This window comes from Eurytemora carolleeae, unplaced genomic scaffold (genome assembly GCF_000591075.1).
Source record: "Eurytemora carolleeae unplaced genomic scaffold, Eaff_2.0 scaffold1006, whole genome shotgun sequence".
Lineage (NCBI taxonomy): Eukaryota > Metazoa > Arthropoda > Copepoda > Calanoida > Temoridae > Eurytemora > Eurytemora carolleeae.
The window spans coordinates 106,337-125,484 of NW_019396893.1; the positions used below are offsets into that span (position 1 = coordinate 106,337).

The 19,148-nt window shown below is 32.3% G+C and overlaps 1 protein-coding gene across 2 annotated transcripts in view; it reads left to right on the forward strand.

The window, feature by feature from the left end:
• LOC111709848 (STE20-like serine/threonine-protein kinase) overlaps positions 1-19,148 on the forward strand; it is a 33,246-nt gene that overhangs the window by 9,298 nt on the left and 4,800 nt on the right. The window contains exons 3-15 of one of the 2 annotated variants that reach the window (XM_023483767.1): positions 3,382-3,488; positions 3,786-3,906; positions 4,343-4,444; positions 7,952-8,067; positions 8,443-8,545; positions 8,842-8,943; positions 12,613-12,667; positions 13,303-13,448; positions 15,053-15,140; positions 15,474-16,442; positions 16,820-16,998; positions 17,550-17,602; positions 18,865-19,075. In XM_023483767.1, the coding sequence (XP_023339535.1) occupies positions 3,382-3,488; positions 3,786-3,906; positions 4,343-4,444; positions 7,952-8,067; positions 8,443-8,545; positions 8,842-8,943; positions 12,613-12,667; positions 13,303-13,448; positions 15,053-15,140; positions 15,474-16,442; positions 16,820-16,998; positions 17,550-17,602; positions 18,865-19,075 (2,352 nt within the window). Of the gene's footprint in view, positions 1-3,381; positions 3,489-3,785; positions 3,907-4,342; positions 4,445-7,951; positions 8,068-8,232; positions 8,311-8,442; positions 8,546-8,841; positions 8,944-12,612; positions 12,668-13,302; positions 13,449-15,052; positions 15,141-15,473; positions 16,443-16,819; positions 16,999-17,549; positions 17,603-18,864; positions 19,076-19,148 lie in introns of those variants that run through there. The other variant, XM_023483768.1, reaches the window with a different exon arrangement.

Sequence of the window (19,148 nt, forward strand, 5' to 3'; positions counted from 1 at the left end):
CCCCCCCCCCCAAAATAAAAAAAAACCCCGCTCTGTTTCCAAATATAAAACCAAAATTGTCCAGATCCTTCTGTCTGAATCCAGGTATATGAAAACTTCTTTATCCGATAACTTTTTAATTTGATTTAAAGTTTGTGTGTAGCCAGAGATAAAAAATAGAGTTGTTTCAGCTTGAAAGAGAAAATTTATGAGGAATTTGTGGAAACGAGATGAAATGTTTAAATTATAGGTCATGGGTGTTTATTCTTACACCCCCCCTCCTCCTCCTGCTCTAATCAATAAATATTGACACCACCTACAGCTACAGGCTTGGAATGAGAAGAGAATATACCCCTCCCTTCCCCACTTAATTCATCTTTTGAACTCACTATTTTTCTTCTCCTCTCTCTGTAACCCACGTTCCCCTTAAAACCCCATAAAAATTTGAACCCCTAGTTTCAGTATAATATATTTACCAGATTAAAGGCTGGGGTTTATACATATTTTCAAGACATTTATGCGGTTTTTAGGGTTTATTGGATGATGAATTAGGGAAAATAATTGATTTCTAAGGGGACATCAATGAATTTTTGGGTATTAAGGATCAAAAAGTTGCCTTTTATTGTTTCATCCCATCCCCTCCCCCCAATTATCAAAAATCAATCAGAAATCATTTTGAATAATATACACCCCTGTAGCAGTATATGGTCAAGGGCACGGGCAACGCCGGGTACTATTGTAATTCCATTAAAAATAATCAACTAAGAACTTAAAATTAGTGACTCATAAGTCTTCCTTTCTATCTATCTATCTTTATCTTACCTATCTATCTATCTATCAGCTAATGTTAACTAATCAGTTATCTGCCCTAAACAGATCAAATATCAGACATAAACACCCGTATTTTTCATTTTATCTCTCTCAGATTAAAGCACATGGGCATGGTCTCAATTAGTTAATACCATGTATTGATTAACAATAAATATAATTTTTTCAGTATTTTTTAAAATAATTATTTTAATTCAAAAAGTCAAAATTATGAAAGAGAAGGTTGCGAATATAAGTTGGAAATATATAAATAGGGAAAAAGGATTCAAGAAAAAAAGTACTCCCCTCTCTGAGTACTCCTCCTCATTTAAAATTCGGTGATGGTGATGGACCAAAACCTCTGTAGAGTAAAAAAGTAGATGTTAGTTCCACATTTATTGAAAATATATTTCGGTCCGGGTTGACCCTCGTCTGTTCTTGAGATTGTTTCTGTCACAAAGATTAAAAACACACATTAGAATAAAGTAAATTGCATGTTTTCAATCAAAGCTCCTATTAAAGAACTGTTCTAAAGAACAAAAATATTTTGAATTTCTGATATGTTATTGTATAAACTTGATTTTCTCATTAAATCAAAACTTAAGAAGCTACGAGGTAACAAAACCATACCAGTAACGTCGCAAAAATGTTGCCTTCTCCTCCTGTCTAGTATACAACTTGCCTCCCCCCCCTCCCTTCACTCATACTTTAGTTGGCAGTACAAAACATGCGGGCTTATTTTTACCGCTTATAATCCAAACTAATTGTCCGTGAAATAATGCAATTATAAATTATAAAATAATATTTTGCTTAAACCAAAATATTGTTCAAAAGGAAGGATTTGGATCAAGACCCTGAATCAGGGTCTTTTACGGGGGCGCTGTAGAGTGGAGAAAGTAAAGTTTTTAATATTTATTCAATAAATGTGTCGAGTAGATCAAAATCTTCTATACCTGTCGCGCTAAATTGGTCAGTGCGCATTTTGCGAATGAGGATAGATGGTATATCTCGATTGAGCGCACAATGAACAGATTTAAGTCTCTGATCCGCGCACAAAAAGTTTAACGACGCGCTTAAAAATTTGAGTGCTTCAAGCATACTATAGATAGACTGGACAGTGGACAGTAAAAAGTGTTCACAAAATACATTACATGGAGTTAAAGTATTTTTATTTTATTTTTTAACCTTCATATGATGTTTTATGGACATTAAATCCTATACAGCTCGTGGTAGTTAAATTAATTAAAATAATGAATCTACCAAATTGTCATTTTTATTCTTATATTATTATCTGCAGAACCTTCAAATAAATTTTATTCTCCTTTGATTTATTTTTGTCTTCAATGTTTTATTTTTCCCCCCTTATTGGTCTAATTAGGAGCATAGGGCTTTTGAATCAAAATTTATTCAAATTAGTTTTCATGTATACTCACCCTGTCAAGTATAAAATGCGATATCCAGAAAAAAAGAGTATCAGTTTGTTAACTTTTATATTGTTTAATGTAATTTTGCTTTAGACAAATATAAATGATGAATATATATTTTTATTTCATATTATTTCATTTATCAATCATTGATATATTTAAATTGTTATTTTTTTTATCTTATTTTTTATCACATTTAAATGTTAGTAAATGACGCCAGTTTTTTCTTCAATTTGACTGCATATCAAAAAGTTTTTCATGGGCGCGCACACCTCTATTTTGCCGCGCATAATTTTCGTTGCTTCCTTGTTTTGCTTAATAAATGTTATCTGATCGTTCCATTCTGTTGAACATATACTCGGGCTCTCTTCTTCATTCTCTACTTATCAAAGGTTTAAGGGCGGGGGGAGNTTTCTCTTCCTTAAATAATGAAAGGAGAAATTATATACTCGGGCTCTCTTCTTCATTCTCTACTTATCAAAGGTTTAAAGGCGGGGGGGGTGGGGGAGAAAAAATAATTGACAGTTTTTTTAACTTAAAAATTTCTAAGCCCCATCTCCCTTTCTTAATCTATTTTTTTTTCATCATCTATATATAAATTTGGCTTGTCTGTCTGTTTGTTTGTAACCGATAAACGTCAAAACGGCTGAATCGATCGAGCCAAAATTTTTAGTGGAACCTCCTGTCCTCACATGACCCTAGGAAGGGTTTATAGAGCATCAAAATTTAAAGAAAAAAAATTCCCAAAAAATATTTTTATTTGTTTTTTGAAAATGCACAAATTCGAAAAATCCGCAATACCTTTATTTTTTATCTATTTATTTAGAATTCCCAAGAAATATTATTTTTGTTGTATATCGAGACTTAGTAAAATATAAATAATCCCCCTAAACCAACGACCCCCTCCCTTTCTTTCTTAATTTTTCTTCGCTATTTTACTATTTTCTTGAATATTCGATTTGTTAAAACTAAAGCCATGCAATGTATGGTGTATGTATGTCATAAATTATTCCTCTAATGTTCCTTACTTTTAATATGCTTTATTCTTTAATTAATAAAATCTTTGCTAGTTTTATAAATAATAATGAAGCTACTACATCAAAACAAGGAAGGATTTGTGGAGTGCATCAAACCTTGTGATTTCGATATAAATCAGAATGTTATTGTTTAGATGATGATAGAGTATTGTGATGGTGGTGCCCTGGATTCTATTATTATTGATCTGGAGAAGGGATTGACAGAGAAACAGATTGCGTATGTCTGTAGAGAGATGACAAGGTTAGTAGATGTGATCAAACGATCCCAAAAAATTTAAGTAAATTTCTTTTTCCATTCATTTCCTCTCCAAAACTCATTTTTTCTTAAAAGAAAAATTATTTTTTCGATTCACAACGATACCCTTAAAACATATACAAAAGATGACATTTTTTTAATTTCTTCTTTGTCGGAAAATTGTCAATTTTAAAGAAGAAAAACAAGAATGTTCCTTTAATTTTTGCTAAGACAAATATTTAAAGAATATCGTTGTGAATCGGACATGAACATTACATCAACTTTAATGGCCTAATAATTCAGAGGATTGGCATACCTGCATCGGAACAGAATCATTCACAGAGACCTGAAAGCTGGCAATGTTCTCCTCACTGGCGACGGTGGCGTCAAACTCGCCGATTTTGGAGTTTCGGCCAAAAACAAGGAACCATATTTTAACCATAAGGATAAGGTTGAAAGCTTACGTAATGTTTGAACACTTTTTTAGTTTTTCAACAAGTTAAATTTAAATGTTGCCTTGGAAGGCCTTAAAAGATTTGAAAATAATTTGACTGATTTTGTCAAAAAAAAATTATTATTTGCCCCAACTTCTAATTTTATTTTCTTGATATCTTTGCAGCCTAAAGATGTCAACCTTTAATGTTTAAAACTGACTATTTGATCTACCAGACATCATTGGTAGAAATATCAAACGTTTATGTCATCAGATAACAGGGATATAGGGAATCAAATACTTGTTTGAGGCAAGAAATCAGTTCCAAAAAAGCTATTATATTTTACTTAAAACCTCCAGGGTTTCTAAATTTTTGAATTTAAGAAATATTTATTCCAGTCATAACGATTATATATGGTTTGGTCAGGAGGATAATCAGAAAAGGGACACCTTTATAGGGACACCATACTGGATGGCCCCTGAAGTGGTCATGTGTGAGACTTTTAGGGACGAACCTTACGATTATAAGGTAAGTTTGGGACTCTTTTAAAGGACCCTCCATGCAAAGATGGTAATGTCCGATTTACAACGGTACCCTTGAAAGATTTTTCTGATAAAGTATGAATTACTATGTTTTAAATATTGAAAACTGTTTATTTTGATTTGTGGTTTCTCTTCCTTAAATAATGAAAGGAGAAATTATAGGGATTAAACACTTCTAGAAAGACAACATCTACAATTTTTATCAGATTAAGGATTCCATTATAATCGAACATTACCATTTTTGCATGGATGGTCAGTGGTCACTTTAAAGTCCATTTAAAAGAATAATAAACCCTAAAAATCATTTGATATTTTACTCTTAAGTTTAACTTCAACATGAAAAATCAGTTTTTAAGAAGAAAATGAGCGTTTAAAAATTACTTGATCATGTATTATAAAATCCTACTTTTAAAGTGACACCTACTTGTATATGCAGGGTTACCCACAAAGCATGAGACTATAACGAGGACCTAAAATTCATTTGACGACTTCCAAGTTTTAAATTAACTATTAAGTATTCTGCTTAAACTATAAGGAGACAGGATAAATTTTTCTGCACAATCGTCTCTGAAGACTCATCCTTTGTGGATAACCCTGTATTTGTCTTTCTGTTTTTTTTTGTTCTTAAACTCTGAAACGATAATGCAAAAATGTTGTCCGAGTCAAAACATTTTAAATTTTTTGTAATTTTTTAATGAATTTGTTATTCAGAAATAAATATTTGGGAAGCTTGTATTTTCGAATAAATACTTTTTCTTTGATTTGTTAAATTTTTTAAAATGCTTTAAATGAAATTAGTAAAACTCATGAGGTGTGTGCATTCTAAGATTTTTTCCATATAAAAACATAAATTGTTTTAAAAGATAGTCTAAGTAATATTGTTTACTTAACATTTTTGACTGATGAATAAGAAGGTAAAGAATGTTATCTGGAAATAATTAAGTTTAAACAAGTTGAGATTAAGCAAGCTTTTTGTCCTCTTCAATTGATAAAGATATTTCCGGGTTTTTGTTAAAATTGTTGCTTATTAACTGAAAATGTTTTTTACTTAAATATTTGCATAGAATTATATAATTATTATATTCCATGAATTTGATGCATGTGGATCAAATCAAAATTTAGATATCAATTTTTTAAACACTTTTTAGAAAACTTTTTATAACAAGATCGTTAAAATATCTAAATATAATTATTGATCTGTATTTGACGATTTTTTAAAAAATAAAAAATGTTTTTGTATTCCAGGCTTTTTAAAATGACTTAAAATTTCAAAAAAATTTTGAATTTTATTTGCAAGCAGTTTCGCTCCTACATTATCGACAATCGCAAAAAATACTTATCCCATTTTTTTAAGACGTCATTTTGAAATCCTTACCTGCATGCTAGGTCCTACACTTTTGGAACTCGAAGAGTTCTGTGGTTAAGACCATCTCTGGAAACAAAAAATCAACCAAAATAAATATATTTATGTGGATATTGCAAAAATCTGGAGACTTGAAGGGGCTGAAGAATGTAGACGTAGTTTAAAGTGACTCTCCATATAAAATGTTCGCCCGATCATGTTTTACCCAATAATTGGTCACCCAATATCACGTTTCATCCAATATCACGTTTCACCCAAATAACGTTTTACCCAACTCACGTTTCGCCAAAACTACACTTAGGGGTCCCCCCACAAAAAAAATTATAAAGCCAATTTAATGTTGCATTTACAAAAGTTATACGTTTGAATTCATAAAAGTTGTATGTTTTATATAAGGATACTGTTGATATTCTATTCTAGTACACAAGTTAGGCATCCTCTCGGGAGCCCGAACATGAACTCCTTGATGAAGTATGGATTGAAGGTTCCAGGCTGACCGACGCTCAGTTCTTGTTCGGGTTGGGTCGGCACGTCTGACTGTAACAAGATGTAATAAGCTACATGTTACGGTTAAAAAAAAACCAGCCCAGTGGGTTTTATTGGTATTTTTGGGGGGGAGGGGCTTTTGGTGTTTTTTTAATTTGATTTACATAAATTTGCATTAACATATATCACTAGTTTCAACTTGGGAACCCAGCTTTGTTTGTATCTATGAGTCAACCCACTCAGATAAGAATTTTTTAACCAATCTAAGAACATTCCCATGATTCTCCTGAGTTCCCCAGTCAGAATTTGAGGTAAATCGGTCTAAGGGTTTATGATTTATGATCGGAAATTGGGCAATAAATTTATGTACAATGTGTATTAGAGAATTGAAAAAAAATGGATAAAACTCTGAAATGTATTCTCGAAGAAACGTGAGTTAGGTGAAACGTGAATTGGGTGAAACGTCATTTTACCTAAAATTGGGTGAAACGCTTCGGGTGAAAAACGTGATTGGGCGAACACCAAAAAAGGCTTTGAAAGGGAACAAAACTAAGAGTTCTCAACTATAATTTCTCACCTGAATTATATAAAAACTCAGTGTTGATGATTCTCCAACCCTCACAGAATAATAAAAAAGTTTTGCTTCCACATTTTGTAAAATAAATTTCGTTTTTCGTCTAGTTTTGTAATAATTACATTGAAAAACATTTAATATAATACATATAATCTAGTACATTTAATCTCACTATTCACTTAGCTGGCTTCAACAACATTCACAATATCGATGAAAACTGCAGGAAATACAAATATAAAATGCATATAATGAAAACTGCAGGAAATACAAATATAAAATGCATTTAAAGAAAACTGCACGAAATACAAATATAAAATGCATTTAATGAAAACTGCAGGAAATACAAATATAAAATGCATTTAATGAAAACTGCAGGAAATACAAATATAAAATGCATTTAATAAAAACTGCAGGAAATACAAATATAAAATGCATTTAATAAAAACTGCAGGAAATACAAATATAAAATGGTTTAATTAAAACTGCAGGAATTATAAATATAAAATGCATTTAATGAAAACTACTGGAAATACAAATATAAAATGTATTTAACGAAAACTGCTGGAAATACAAATATAAAATGCATTTAATAAAAACTGCAGGAAATGCAAATATAAAACGCATTTAATAAAAACTGCAGGAAATATAAATATGAAATGCATTTAATGAAAACTCCAGGTAATATTAATGTTAAATGAATTTAATAAAAACTGCAGAAAATGCAAATATAAAATGATTTAATAAAAACTGCAGGAAATACAAATATAAAATGTATTTAATGAAAACTGCAGGAAATACAAATATAAAATGCATTTAATAAAAGCTGCATGAAATACAAATATAAAATGCATTTAATGAAAACTGCTGGAAAAACAAATATAAAAATTAAAATGAATAAGATAAATTTTGGGTTAAAAGTATCAAAAAAGATCGAATGAATAAACTTGCATTTTGATGTCCAATTTTTCATTTTGCCCTGAAATTTTTAAAATTTCTAAACTTAACACCCTCTTCCTTAAAAATAATATATTTTAAAAAAATATAGAAATCAAGTTTTCTTTTTGATTTAGGTCGACATCTGGAGTTTAGGAATTACTTTGATAGAGTTTGCCCAAATGGAACCACCTTTTCATGAAATGACTCCTATGCGAGTACTCCTCAAAATTCAGAAATCAGACCCCCCAAGGTAACATTGAACTTCTTTAAATACCATTACCATGAAATGACTCCTATTCTTTACTCTTTAAAATGCAGAAACGGTAACATGGTACTCCTTTTCACCTCTTATCATGAAAAGAATCCTTTGCTAGTACTTCTTAAAATACAGAAATCGGACCCTCCAAGGCAACATTGTCCTCCTGTAAACCCCATTTCATGAAATGACTACTTTGCGAGTACTCCTCAAAATTCAGAAATCAGACCCCCCAAGGTAACATTGAACTTCTTTAAATCCCATTTCTGTGAAATGACTCCTACTCCTTACTCCTTAAAATACAGAAACGGAAATAGGAGAGCTGAGAATAATCAAAATATAAACATAAATAATAATTATTATTATTAGACTGGATCATCCCCACAAATGGTCTCCAGATTTTAATGAATTCTTGCGACGATGTCTGGTGAAGGATCCTCATCATAGACTTTCAGCTGAGGATCTACTTAAGGTACTTTTGATTTTTAATGGTTTTTTAAAAAGTATTTAGTAACAGCTTGTAAACTAATTATCCCAGTTGAAATGATAAATATGGAATCAGTGTCGCCTATTTTTTCATACTTTTGCATATTATTAAAAATGCTAAATATTAAAAAACATTGATTACATCAGTACAATATGTAATGTATGTATATTTTATTACCTTCAGTGTGCATAAATCTTATAATAATAATCATCATTCAGTGCTTAGGATTCAATTTATTTTGATGCTGATTCGGATTCTTTTTAATTTTTCATTTTGTTCAGCTTCCTTTCGTTGGTGGAACAGTTGACCGTAAACCTATACTTGACCTCCTGGCAGAGTTCAAGGCAGAGATCATTAACGAGGTCGAGGTCGACGAAGACGAGGTGAGTTCCGTCCACCTGCCCTCGCCTCATATATTTTTTCCCCTCATAGTATAAATCAATTTTTCCCCAGATGTTAAATATTTAAAATATTATTTAAATATTATAAATTTGAGCGCATTTTTGTGTAAAATCTAAGGATCAGGGTGAACATTTTTTTCATTTTTTCCCAAAAAGCATCGAAAATTATTAATGCCTTCTTTTTTTGGAAACTAAACTTTCGCTATAAAAGCCAACCCACTCAACTTATTTGTAAAATCAAGCTATCAAATTTGAGCCAAAGGGGTTCATGAGTTATGATCCGACATGTTTTATCAAAGTTTAATCACCATTTCTTAAAATTTTTTCACAAAGTCCACTTCAGTATCTAGACTTTAGAAGAAAAAATCCTCCTTATATTTAAATATAACCTATAACATACGGTCTAGAATGTCTTTATAGTCAACTAAATTGTTTAATTAGCACCAATAATTGGTTGATAGAAAGTGTATCACGAGGAAAATGACAAACTTATTGTAGTCCTCCCAGAAACTTCAGTCCACTTTTTTCCAAACACAGATCCCTGAGCCGTGAATTTAAAAGGCACCTTTTGAGTTTTCTTTTTGTGATATATGCATTTGTGTAGATTTGTATTAAAAAATGAAAAATTTAAAGAGAATATAAAACTAACCATGAAAATAATATTTCTTTTAAAAAATGTTAACGTCTACAAAATTGCGTTACCCCATTTGTGAAACCCGGTTTCCGATGCTGGGTTTTATAACGATAAAATGAGATTTTTTATCACAAATTTTTTTGCCTCTTTTGCATACATCACAGCAGGGTTCCTCCCAGGTTTTTTGTGGCAGGTCAGGATAAAGGCATAAGTGGCAGAATTTACACACAGCCCGCGAAATCTTTGAAGAAGTTTTTTGCCGCGGGGGGTTTCTTTGAGAGGGGGGCAGAGCCTCCCTCTCAAAGAAAATTTTGGGATTCTGGTAGTAGAATATAGCGTTTTGGTGCTGTAAAAAGGTCAATAACCAGGTCCCTAACATAAGATATTCATTACTATTTCAAAGTACATTTAGATTGGCAGGATTTTGACATTAAAAAATAAAGAAATGCTATTTTCAAGTTATTTGGCTAATCCTTGCTGCGTCTTCTCTGTTATCAGAGAATTGAATATTTGCAGTTTTTATCTTTAACCCACCGTGCTTCTCACAAACATAAGTGTACTGTTGTGTAGAGAGGGGGGGGGGTATTTAGGTCTGATTATTAATTTCTTTATTGTCAAATAATGGCACCAAAATTTCAAAGTTTTACGATAATTACACCCCCCTTCCTCCCTCCGCAAATCTCGCTCACAAATAATCAATTAACATTTCGGGCATTTTTTCATATTAAAGATTCTCTTGTCAGCCTCAGACTTGTTATTTTAACACAGTTAAGCAAGAATTGTTGCGCACATTTGAATTTTAATTATTCAGACATTTTAAATCTCATCTTATCACGAGCCAGAGGTCTAACGGAGTTACGCGCGCATGCCGCGCTGAATTACGAGGCAGTGAGAGAGAGCCTGTTTCAGCCCTGGCGCTCGGCCCCCTAGACTGTCGTAGCCGCAGCGCTCGGCCCTGAGAGTGTTAAATAACTCAACCTAACCCTAAAAGATATACTAATCTCTCTCTTCTTTTAATTTAACACGGCAAGCGTGCGTAACTTCTTAAGACAACTGCCATGTTTTTTTCGGAGAGGTGAAGGGGGGAGGCACATCACTAGTTTTTGTAGACGAGGCGGATTTATAATTTTCGAAATTTTTCTGAACTTTATTTATATTTAAAACTTTTTAATCAAACATGATTTATAGTTTGAAATATAAAAGGTCTACAATATATCAGATATAGGGATTGTTCCCACAAACTGAACATATTAAGTTAATGTTAGATTTTTTTTGCAATTTAATAATTTTATCACTGAAAATTAAGAACAGTTGGGTAAAAAAAACACTAGTAAAAGAACAGTTAGGTAAAAAATCCACTATTAAAAGAACAGCTAGGTAAAAAAACACTAGTAAAAGAACAGTTAGGTAAAAAAAACACTAGTTAAAAAACAGTTAGGTAAAAAAACACTAGTAAAAGAAAAGTTAGGTAAAAAATAACACTAGTAAAAGAACAGTTAGGTAAAAAAAAAACTAGTAAAAGAACGGTTAGGTAAAAAACAACACTAGTAAAAGAACAGTTAGGTAAAAATTCCACTATTAAAAGAACAGTTAGGTAAAAAAAACACTAGTAAAAGAACAGTTAGGTAAAAAAAACACTAGTAAAAGAACAGTTAGGTAATAAAACACTAGTAAAATAACAGTTAGGTAAAAAAAACACTAGTAAAAGCACAGTTTGGTAAAAAAAAAAAACACTAGTAAAAGAACAGTTAGGTAAAAAAAAACACTATTAAAAGAACAGTTTGGTAAAAGAAAACACTATTAAAAGAATAGTTAGGTCAAAAAAACTCTATTAAAAGAACAGTAAGGTAAACAAACACTAGTAAAAGAATGAAGAATAAATGCTTATTAGATTAAATAAGGTTTTAAAGTCATATAATCTAATTCACATGTTTGAAAAGATACCCTGTAAATATAAATATCAAATTAAATCTGACCTCAGCTCCTGAAAAATAAATTTGATTATCTATTATTTGTATTGCTGCATTTAGAAACGGAAACAAAATCTGCAGGTTTGGCTTAATCATTTTTAAGATTTAAACAAAAGAACAGATCATATTTTCATGATGGAAATACCATTTTATTTTTTATATTCTCTATTTTATTATATGACAGACAAATTTGTGTTTTAAAGTTCCAGTGCCATACATGGCAACACTTAATAATTAAATAATTTTGTGTCAGTAAATAGGCATTTTCACAATTCTCGTTCAAGGCAATGTGAAATCAAAAAAGTCAGACTATTGGAACCTGGATTCCTCTTGAATTAATTTTAAATTTGTCAAAATATCTATAATTATCTACTATTTAACTTGTGATTTTTTATATGCATTGGTCGGCGTTTATATCAATGCAATGAAGGCGACTTTTATATTTTTCTAGCAAATTTTTTTTCAAATTAGAAGTTTACAATTAAACAAAAAGAAGCTGTAATTTGACAGAATCTCTTAGTTTTCATTTTTTTATCTTTCACTTATCGTATCTTATGCATCCATGCTGATAACAAACTTAGAAATTCAAATTGAAATCGAAAGTTCTTTATTGTATTGATATATACGACTACGACTGAATATATTGAATATGGATCGTTTATCACATTATCCAAGAATGTAATGCAAGGAAAGTTAATTGCAGTTGCGTACACTCTGCGTACATATTGAAACCAGTTCTCTCTGGGCGGAATTTGTAAACAATAATAGATGCATCATTGTTCGTTCACATAATATTTTCCTATGACAAGAATATTTCATTGATTTTTTATGTGAAAGATGGATCCCATGTCAGGCTTCGACATCCTTCTTGTGTTTACATTACCGCCCAGAGACAGTACACTGCAGTACAAAAGATGCGTACACCTCTGAAAAACTTTACTTGCATTACATTCTTGACATTATCCAACTGTAACGTAGTAAATTATTCTATTTCTGTAAAATCTGACACCATTGTTAATACTATTTAATAACTTGTTTGTTTTACAGGGAAAGCACTCGGATGAAAATGGGGATACAGAATCTATCTGTACAAACGATTCGAGTAAGTATCTTTCTCCTTCAACTCTATCAGAAGATATAAAGTATTTTAACAGCATTATAAAATTAACATTATTTACTGAAACTTTTATGTACTGGGGAAATTTTTCCGAACCCCCTTTTTTAAAAACATAAAAGGATTTTTAAAATTAATGCATCTTAGATCGAAGTTTGGTGTTCAGGATTGACTAGCCCAAACCGGTTCAACTACACTCCTGCCGATGAAATTAAGTTAAATCAGATATGTGGTTCAATTTGAACCAACCTCGGCTCGCTAAACTACTTTTTATCTTGTTCAACTATCTAGTACCAAATAATTGTCAAGGATTGAAGCGGGATATTAGAAATGCATTAAAAGACAAATAAATGTGGTTAATAAGCTGCCCCCATATTGCGACTTAAAGGGAGAGACCGGCTAGATATGGTAGTTGAGCTGAAAGTACAGTATTGTAGAGAAAACTTGATTTCTTTTGATACCAATGAAACATTTTTCCGGAGTACAATCGTTAAATAAGAGCGTAAATTCGTTGAAATAGTTTGCTAGTTGTTTTAGTAACAGAAGAAACGTTTTTTTTACAAATCTCAAATAAAGTGGACAATTCTTCCGTTAAACTGTATTTTATCTGTTACCTAATTAAGGTGCAATGGACACCTCTGTTGATACGGTGTATCACCGTGAGAACAGGAAGATATCAGCTCCAGCTGCTCTGCAGACTCCAACCCATAGGAACTCCTTCCTTCCTCCGCCGCCACTTAGTTCACAGAATAAACCAAGTCCTATCCAGGTTCAATCATTAATACTTTCCCATCATTGAAGTCATAAATTTTAATATTAATTTTTCCTATTTTAGCAATTCGAATGAATATCTAAGACATATGTATCAAGTTGAATTCATAGTCTAAAAGATTTAAAATCAACTACATGGGCTGCAAAGACATTAATTTTTATTTTTTTAACATAATCTTATGTTTTTTATTTTGAATTTAACAATTTTTTTGAATTTATAAATTACTGGGTACAGATCATTCAGAAATATTCTTTAATACTTCTTCTCGTCATCTATTTTCCTTTTCTTCTTTATTTGACTGTCCCTTTCAGCAATTTTGGAGAAAAAAAAATAATTGTGTTCGAAAGATATAATAAGGGTATAAGGACATTCTTTTTTTAAAGTACAAAGAAAGCAATTTAAGCATTTCTATAAAAGTGGAAATTTAAATATGGAATGGATCATATTAACTCTTTTTTTAAATTGAGTAATTATTATGATATGTTTAAACAACTAATTCTTTAAGAACAAAAAATATTCCATTAAAACTTTTTTTTTGGATTATGTAAAGTAAAATCCACCAGCAAGCTCAGATAGTATAAACCCAGTCCTAACCTAGGTTCCATCATCTAACGAAACAAAATATGAGTCACCATAAATCAGATAGTGTCAAATTTTCAATTAGATTTTTTTATTTTTTTAAGACTAATTGAATTATTAAATTAAAACAAAATACTACGGGATTCAACGGATTTCTCCAATCTCACTCAGCGAAAACCTTCACTTTAATTTCTCATTACAGATACATAAGAAAGAAGTAAAACTTACAACAATCGATGTCAAGTTAAATTATTATTCAGCCTTTACTCCCTTTGATATTACAAGTTCAGTCCCTTCAGCACTTTTATAGAGCAAGAAGATACAATTTTTTTTATTTAATAATGTTAATGTTTTTTTTAAAACAATTTTACCTGTAAGTAAAAGTGAAATGAGATAAAAATTTAATTTCCTACTTTTTGAAAATGTTATAAAGTCTATTTTGAATTTTAATGCGAAACTGTTTATAAAATAAATAAAAATGAATTTTATTTAAATTTTTTCATGAAAAAGTTAAAAAGCATAATCTTCAATTTAAAAATTGATTTGAAGATCATAGAATAAATCGATTACTTTGAAGATTAAAGGGAATGTTAGCGTGATTGCAAGTGACCATACATGCAATATGAGAAAAGCCCGATTTACATTGGTACCCTTGAAAGCTTTGCCTGATCAAGTTTTAATTAGATATCGTTGTTCCTTTAAATTGTTTATTTGTATATGCGGTTTATCTGCAAAAGCGACTTGCGCATTTCTTAGATAATGGAAGAAATGGAGAAACTACACTTTTTGAGTCAAAAAATCTTCCACATTTTTTATCAGATTAAGGTTTTCGAGTGAACCGTTGAAAATCTTTCTAGATTTGGACTAAATGATAGGGATTTAAAGGTCTAGTTAGAACAGGGGCGGGGCAGTGCAGTGCACCCTGCTGCCTGGGCGGTCTGGGGGGCCCACAATCGGTTATTTTCATCTTTGCACGGGGGTCAAATAACAAAATCCCTTTGACTATAATAACTGTTGTTTAGGAAGAGGAGGAAACCCAGAGTTCTACATCTCGAGGTAGGAAAGAGCTGCAACCTTCTACCCGACCCATCTCTAGAGATCAATCTGCAGGTAGTCATGTTACATTAAGTTGGTTTATTTTTGGTTCCTTTGTTTCAAGGGGCAAAATTAGGCACAATGTAAGAAAAGAAAAAGTTTTTAAAATTGTTTATTCCAAATATTTTTTTTTCTTACAATATGTCAAATTTTGTCCATGTCAGAAAATATATATATGAAAGAAACGAACTAGAAACAAACGTGTTAAAAAAATCGTTTTTTTGAGGGGCGTGTGGGTGGTGTTGTAAAAATATTGCAACGTTTAAAAAGCTAACACTAACAGAATATAGTTTTTAAATCTTGGGAATAATAAAAATGTTTTTAAATGATTAAGAACACTATTTGCAGGATCTCCCCGGGGAGCTGGCAGGGAGAAGAAAAAGGCACCTGCCCCTCCTCCTCCACAGTCTGGGAAGAATCGAACTGAACATTCTGTTGATAGTGTTAACACATCTAGTAAACTTGATAGTGTACCTAGTTCGAGTAAAACAAGCAGTACGTCAAAATCTAGTACAAGTTCACCTGGCAGTACATCTAGTACAAGTACACCTAGTTCAAGTAAACTTAGCAGTACATCTAGTATAAGTACACCTAAATCTAAAGCTGTAACACCAGAGTTAAATAATCACCACGACCGGCTAGCAAGTGAGGTAAACACCCCTTGTAAAAGTCTAGTCGGAGAGTATCAAGAATTAGAAAAAGTGACCTCTACAAAGCCAGAGCTCCTGGTCGTCGATTTGGACGATTATGATGACGACATGAGGTTCTCTCCGGCCAAGGAGCAGGCGTTACAGATGTTAGACTCCGCCATACAGGAGGCGGAAGATACAATGGCACTCTATACTGACGACGAAGAGACGGAGCTTGCTATTTCACAATCATCGTCACCATCCCCCTCACCTCTACCAACTGTCTCACCAGCACCCTCAACCTTGTCAGTAGCATCTCCGACCAATTCTTCCTCTACGTCACATTCCGCTTCTCCGGTTTCATTTGCTAAATCTGGTTTCCCATCTCGCTCTAACTCCTCCGCACATTCTGTCTCTCCAATCCCAACTCAGCAAAACTCCATGTCTCCTATTCCTAATCTGGCAGTCCGTCCTACTTCTATATCTCCGGGGGCAAGTCGACCATCTACTCCACGGTCTCAGGCTTCTCTACAACTACCATCTACTCCGTCTAGATCCCTTTCCCCCTCCCCTGCTCCCTCTCCTAGTATGGATAGACACTCCCCTGATGGTTCAAGTAATAGAGGATCTCCCGCTCTCAACCTTCATCATTCCCCAACCCGTCAACCATCAGCACTTGATTCTTCAGGTAAATAAATGATTCAGTATCCCTAGGGACCATATTATTTTTTTAACCCTCACTCAAATGTTTCTGCTGGTTTTTATCCGGACAGTAAAAAGTTTTTCAAATCTAGGACTTTATTGTCCCGGCTGATAACTTTTTTATACTGGCTGGAACATATTGTTGATTCTCTAAAATTAGTTTTTTAATTTTATAAACATGTAAAACTTTGATATTAATTATTTAAAAATTGAAAATTTTATTTTCGTTTGTTTTTCTCGGAGCTTCCTTTGTACAGAAGCCGTCTAAAATAATAAAATTTTAAGCTGTTCAATTTTGAAAGATATTATGCATTAATTGAGCTTTTTATCAATTAAGTTATTATTGATTATTAAATTTTTTAGAAGTAACTGTGATAGATAATTTTGTCTCCAGTCCAACTAAGGACTCGGCTTCACCACGCCCTCTTTCACCTCTTGCTCCGCCCTCCAGCCTTGAAATTAATACTGGAGCAACAAGTTCTTCATCTAAACCAGAACCTGTTCATGTCTCGGTGATTGTACTCGGACAGGACACCTTCAAGGCAATTCATTATTATAATTATATTATTATTATTACTAGCTTGGGAACCCAGCGTTGCCAAGGGTTATCATAGTCACTCCCGCCGTTTAACCCGCACTTGGTCTTAATTACGATTTTAACTATTTGTCCCTATAAAAGTGGACCCACACAACTTACAATTTCAAAACCAAGCTAAGAACATTCATGTGGTTCTCCCAAGTTCCCTAATCAAAATTTGTGGCAAGGGGTTCATGAGACACATGATCGGACATACAAACATTATATTTATTCTTATCATTATTTATTATTAGTTGAACAATGAACATTATTCAACATTAATGAAAAGACGACAAATGTTTTTGCCCTGAAATGCACCCACCGTGTCCCTCGAAAGAATAAAAATTGGAAACGAAACACTTATCCGGGGTTTGAACCAGCAAATTTTTAAAAATAATAAAACTAGTTTAGCTTCAACAATTTTTTTCATAAAGTATGAGAATAATTTTCAACAAAAAAACTACAAAGATTAATTTTCTATAAACTCTGTAAATTTAATCTAAATATTAAATATAGGTTGTAGATTCTTCATCACCTCGTGTTTCTCCAGATACTAGTCTTCCTTCGAGGTAGGATATTTATTTATTAAGAGGAGTGTTCAAGTATTTTAAGAGACCATGGTTGTGATTAAAAGATTGATTGCCACCAAATTTTGGTTTATAATTTCACGAAAAATGTTCGCGAAAAAATGGATTTTAACGAAAGTTCGAGTTTTTTTTTTTTTGAATTTTACCGAAAATTTCGCGAAAATGTTATATAAAAATTTTGCGAAAATGAACAAAAATTTTGTGTTTGAACATCAGAGGACTGAATAAAATTTCCCGACTGAGGTTGAACGAAAATTTGGAAACCCTCATTGAAACTTAATGTTTAAAAGTAAAACCTGCACATACAGGGTGTCCCACGAAACATGACAATAGCTAGACGACTTGAAAGTCGTCTTTGATATTTGAATTTATTTGTGACATTTATTCTTCTATTACTTTAACATGTATGATTCTTGAAACAATTATCACATAATTCTCCAAGCCCGGGCATTTCCAAAAAGTGGTCTGCGTTTTTTGTGCTTTCAATATTAACGGAGATATAAAGAGTTTGGTTCAGATTTCAATTTTGTTAAATAAAAGCAAAATTGTCGAAATCTGAAACAAATTCTTCATATCTCGGGCAATATGGAAAGCAAAAAAAAGGCAGACCCCATTTTGGAAATGGCAGGACTAGGGGAATTTTGTGATTATTATCTCTAGAAATTTACTTTTAAAATTAGGTTGACAAATAAACGCAGCAAATTATATCAAAAATCAAGACGACATTTAAGTCGTCTTGCATACTGTCATGTTTCGTGGGACACCCTGTAGCAATATTTGAGAGTTTTTTCATAACATGAATTAATCATTTCACATATCGACTAGGGGAGTCGACAGGTCGGGGACACACCGTTTAGAGCCTAGGATCCTGAATAATGAATAAACAATATTTAATCATACCTCAAGACCATTCTTTCGAGTGGGTTTCTTATTTTCATTTTTGTAGTCTTTAAAGGGAGTGACTTGCTAGCCATGGTAGTTGAGATGAAAGTGCAGTATTGTAGAGAAAAACTTAAGGATTCGTTTTATACCAATGAGACATGTTTACAGTTTACAATTTTAAATTAAATGATGGTGAAATATTACAAACGAATTTACGCTCTTACTTAAAAATTGTACTTTGTCAAAATGTCTCACCGTTATCACATGAATCCCAAAGTTTTTCTCTAAAATACTGAACTTTCAGCTCAACTACCATGTCACTCCCTTTAAGCAGAGTGCTAAATAATTACAATTTTGTTTAGAACAAGTCCTGAAACTGAGTTGGAACCTGTAGAACCTACAAAACCGTCCCGGTTATCTCCGGGTGTAGAACCTACTCCGGGTCATCTGGAACCTGTACTACAGGAACTAGAACCAGAGATCATTTCCTTAGCTCCGCCCCTGCAGTATGTTGACCGCAGATCAGATTCTGGCAGCTCTGTTGGCCGGTCAATTAGCAGCGCTAGCAGTCAGGTACTAATCAATAATCCAGGGGTATATACTTTTAAAAATTAAATTCCCCCCCCGCAAATGATTTTTGATGATC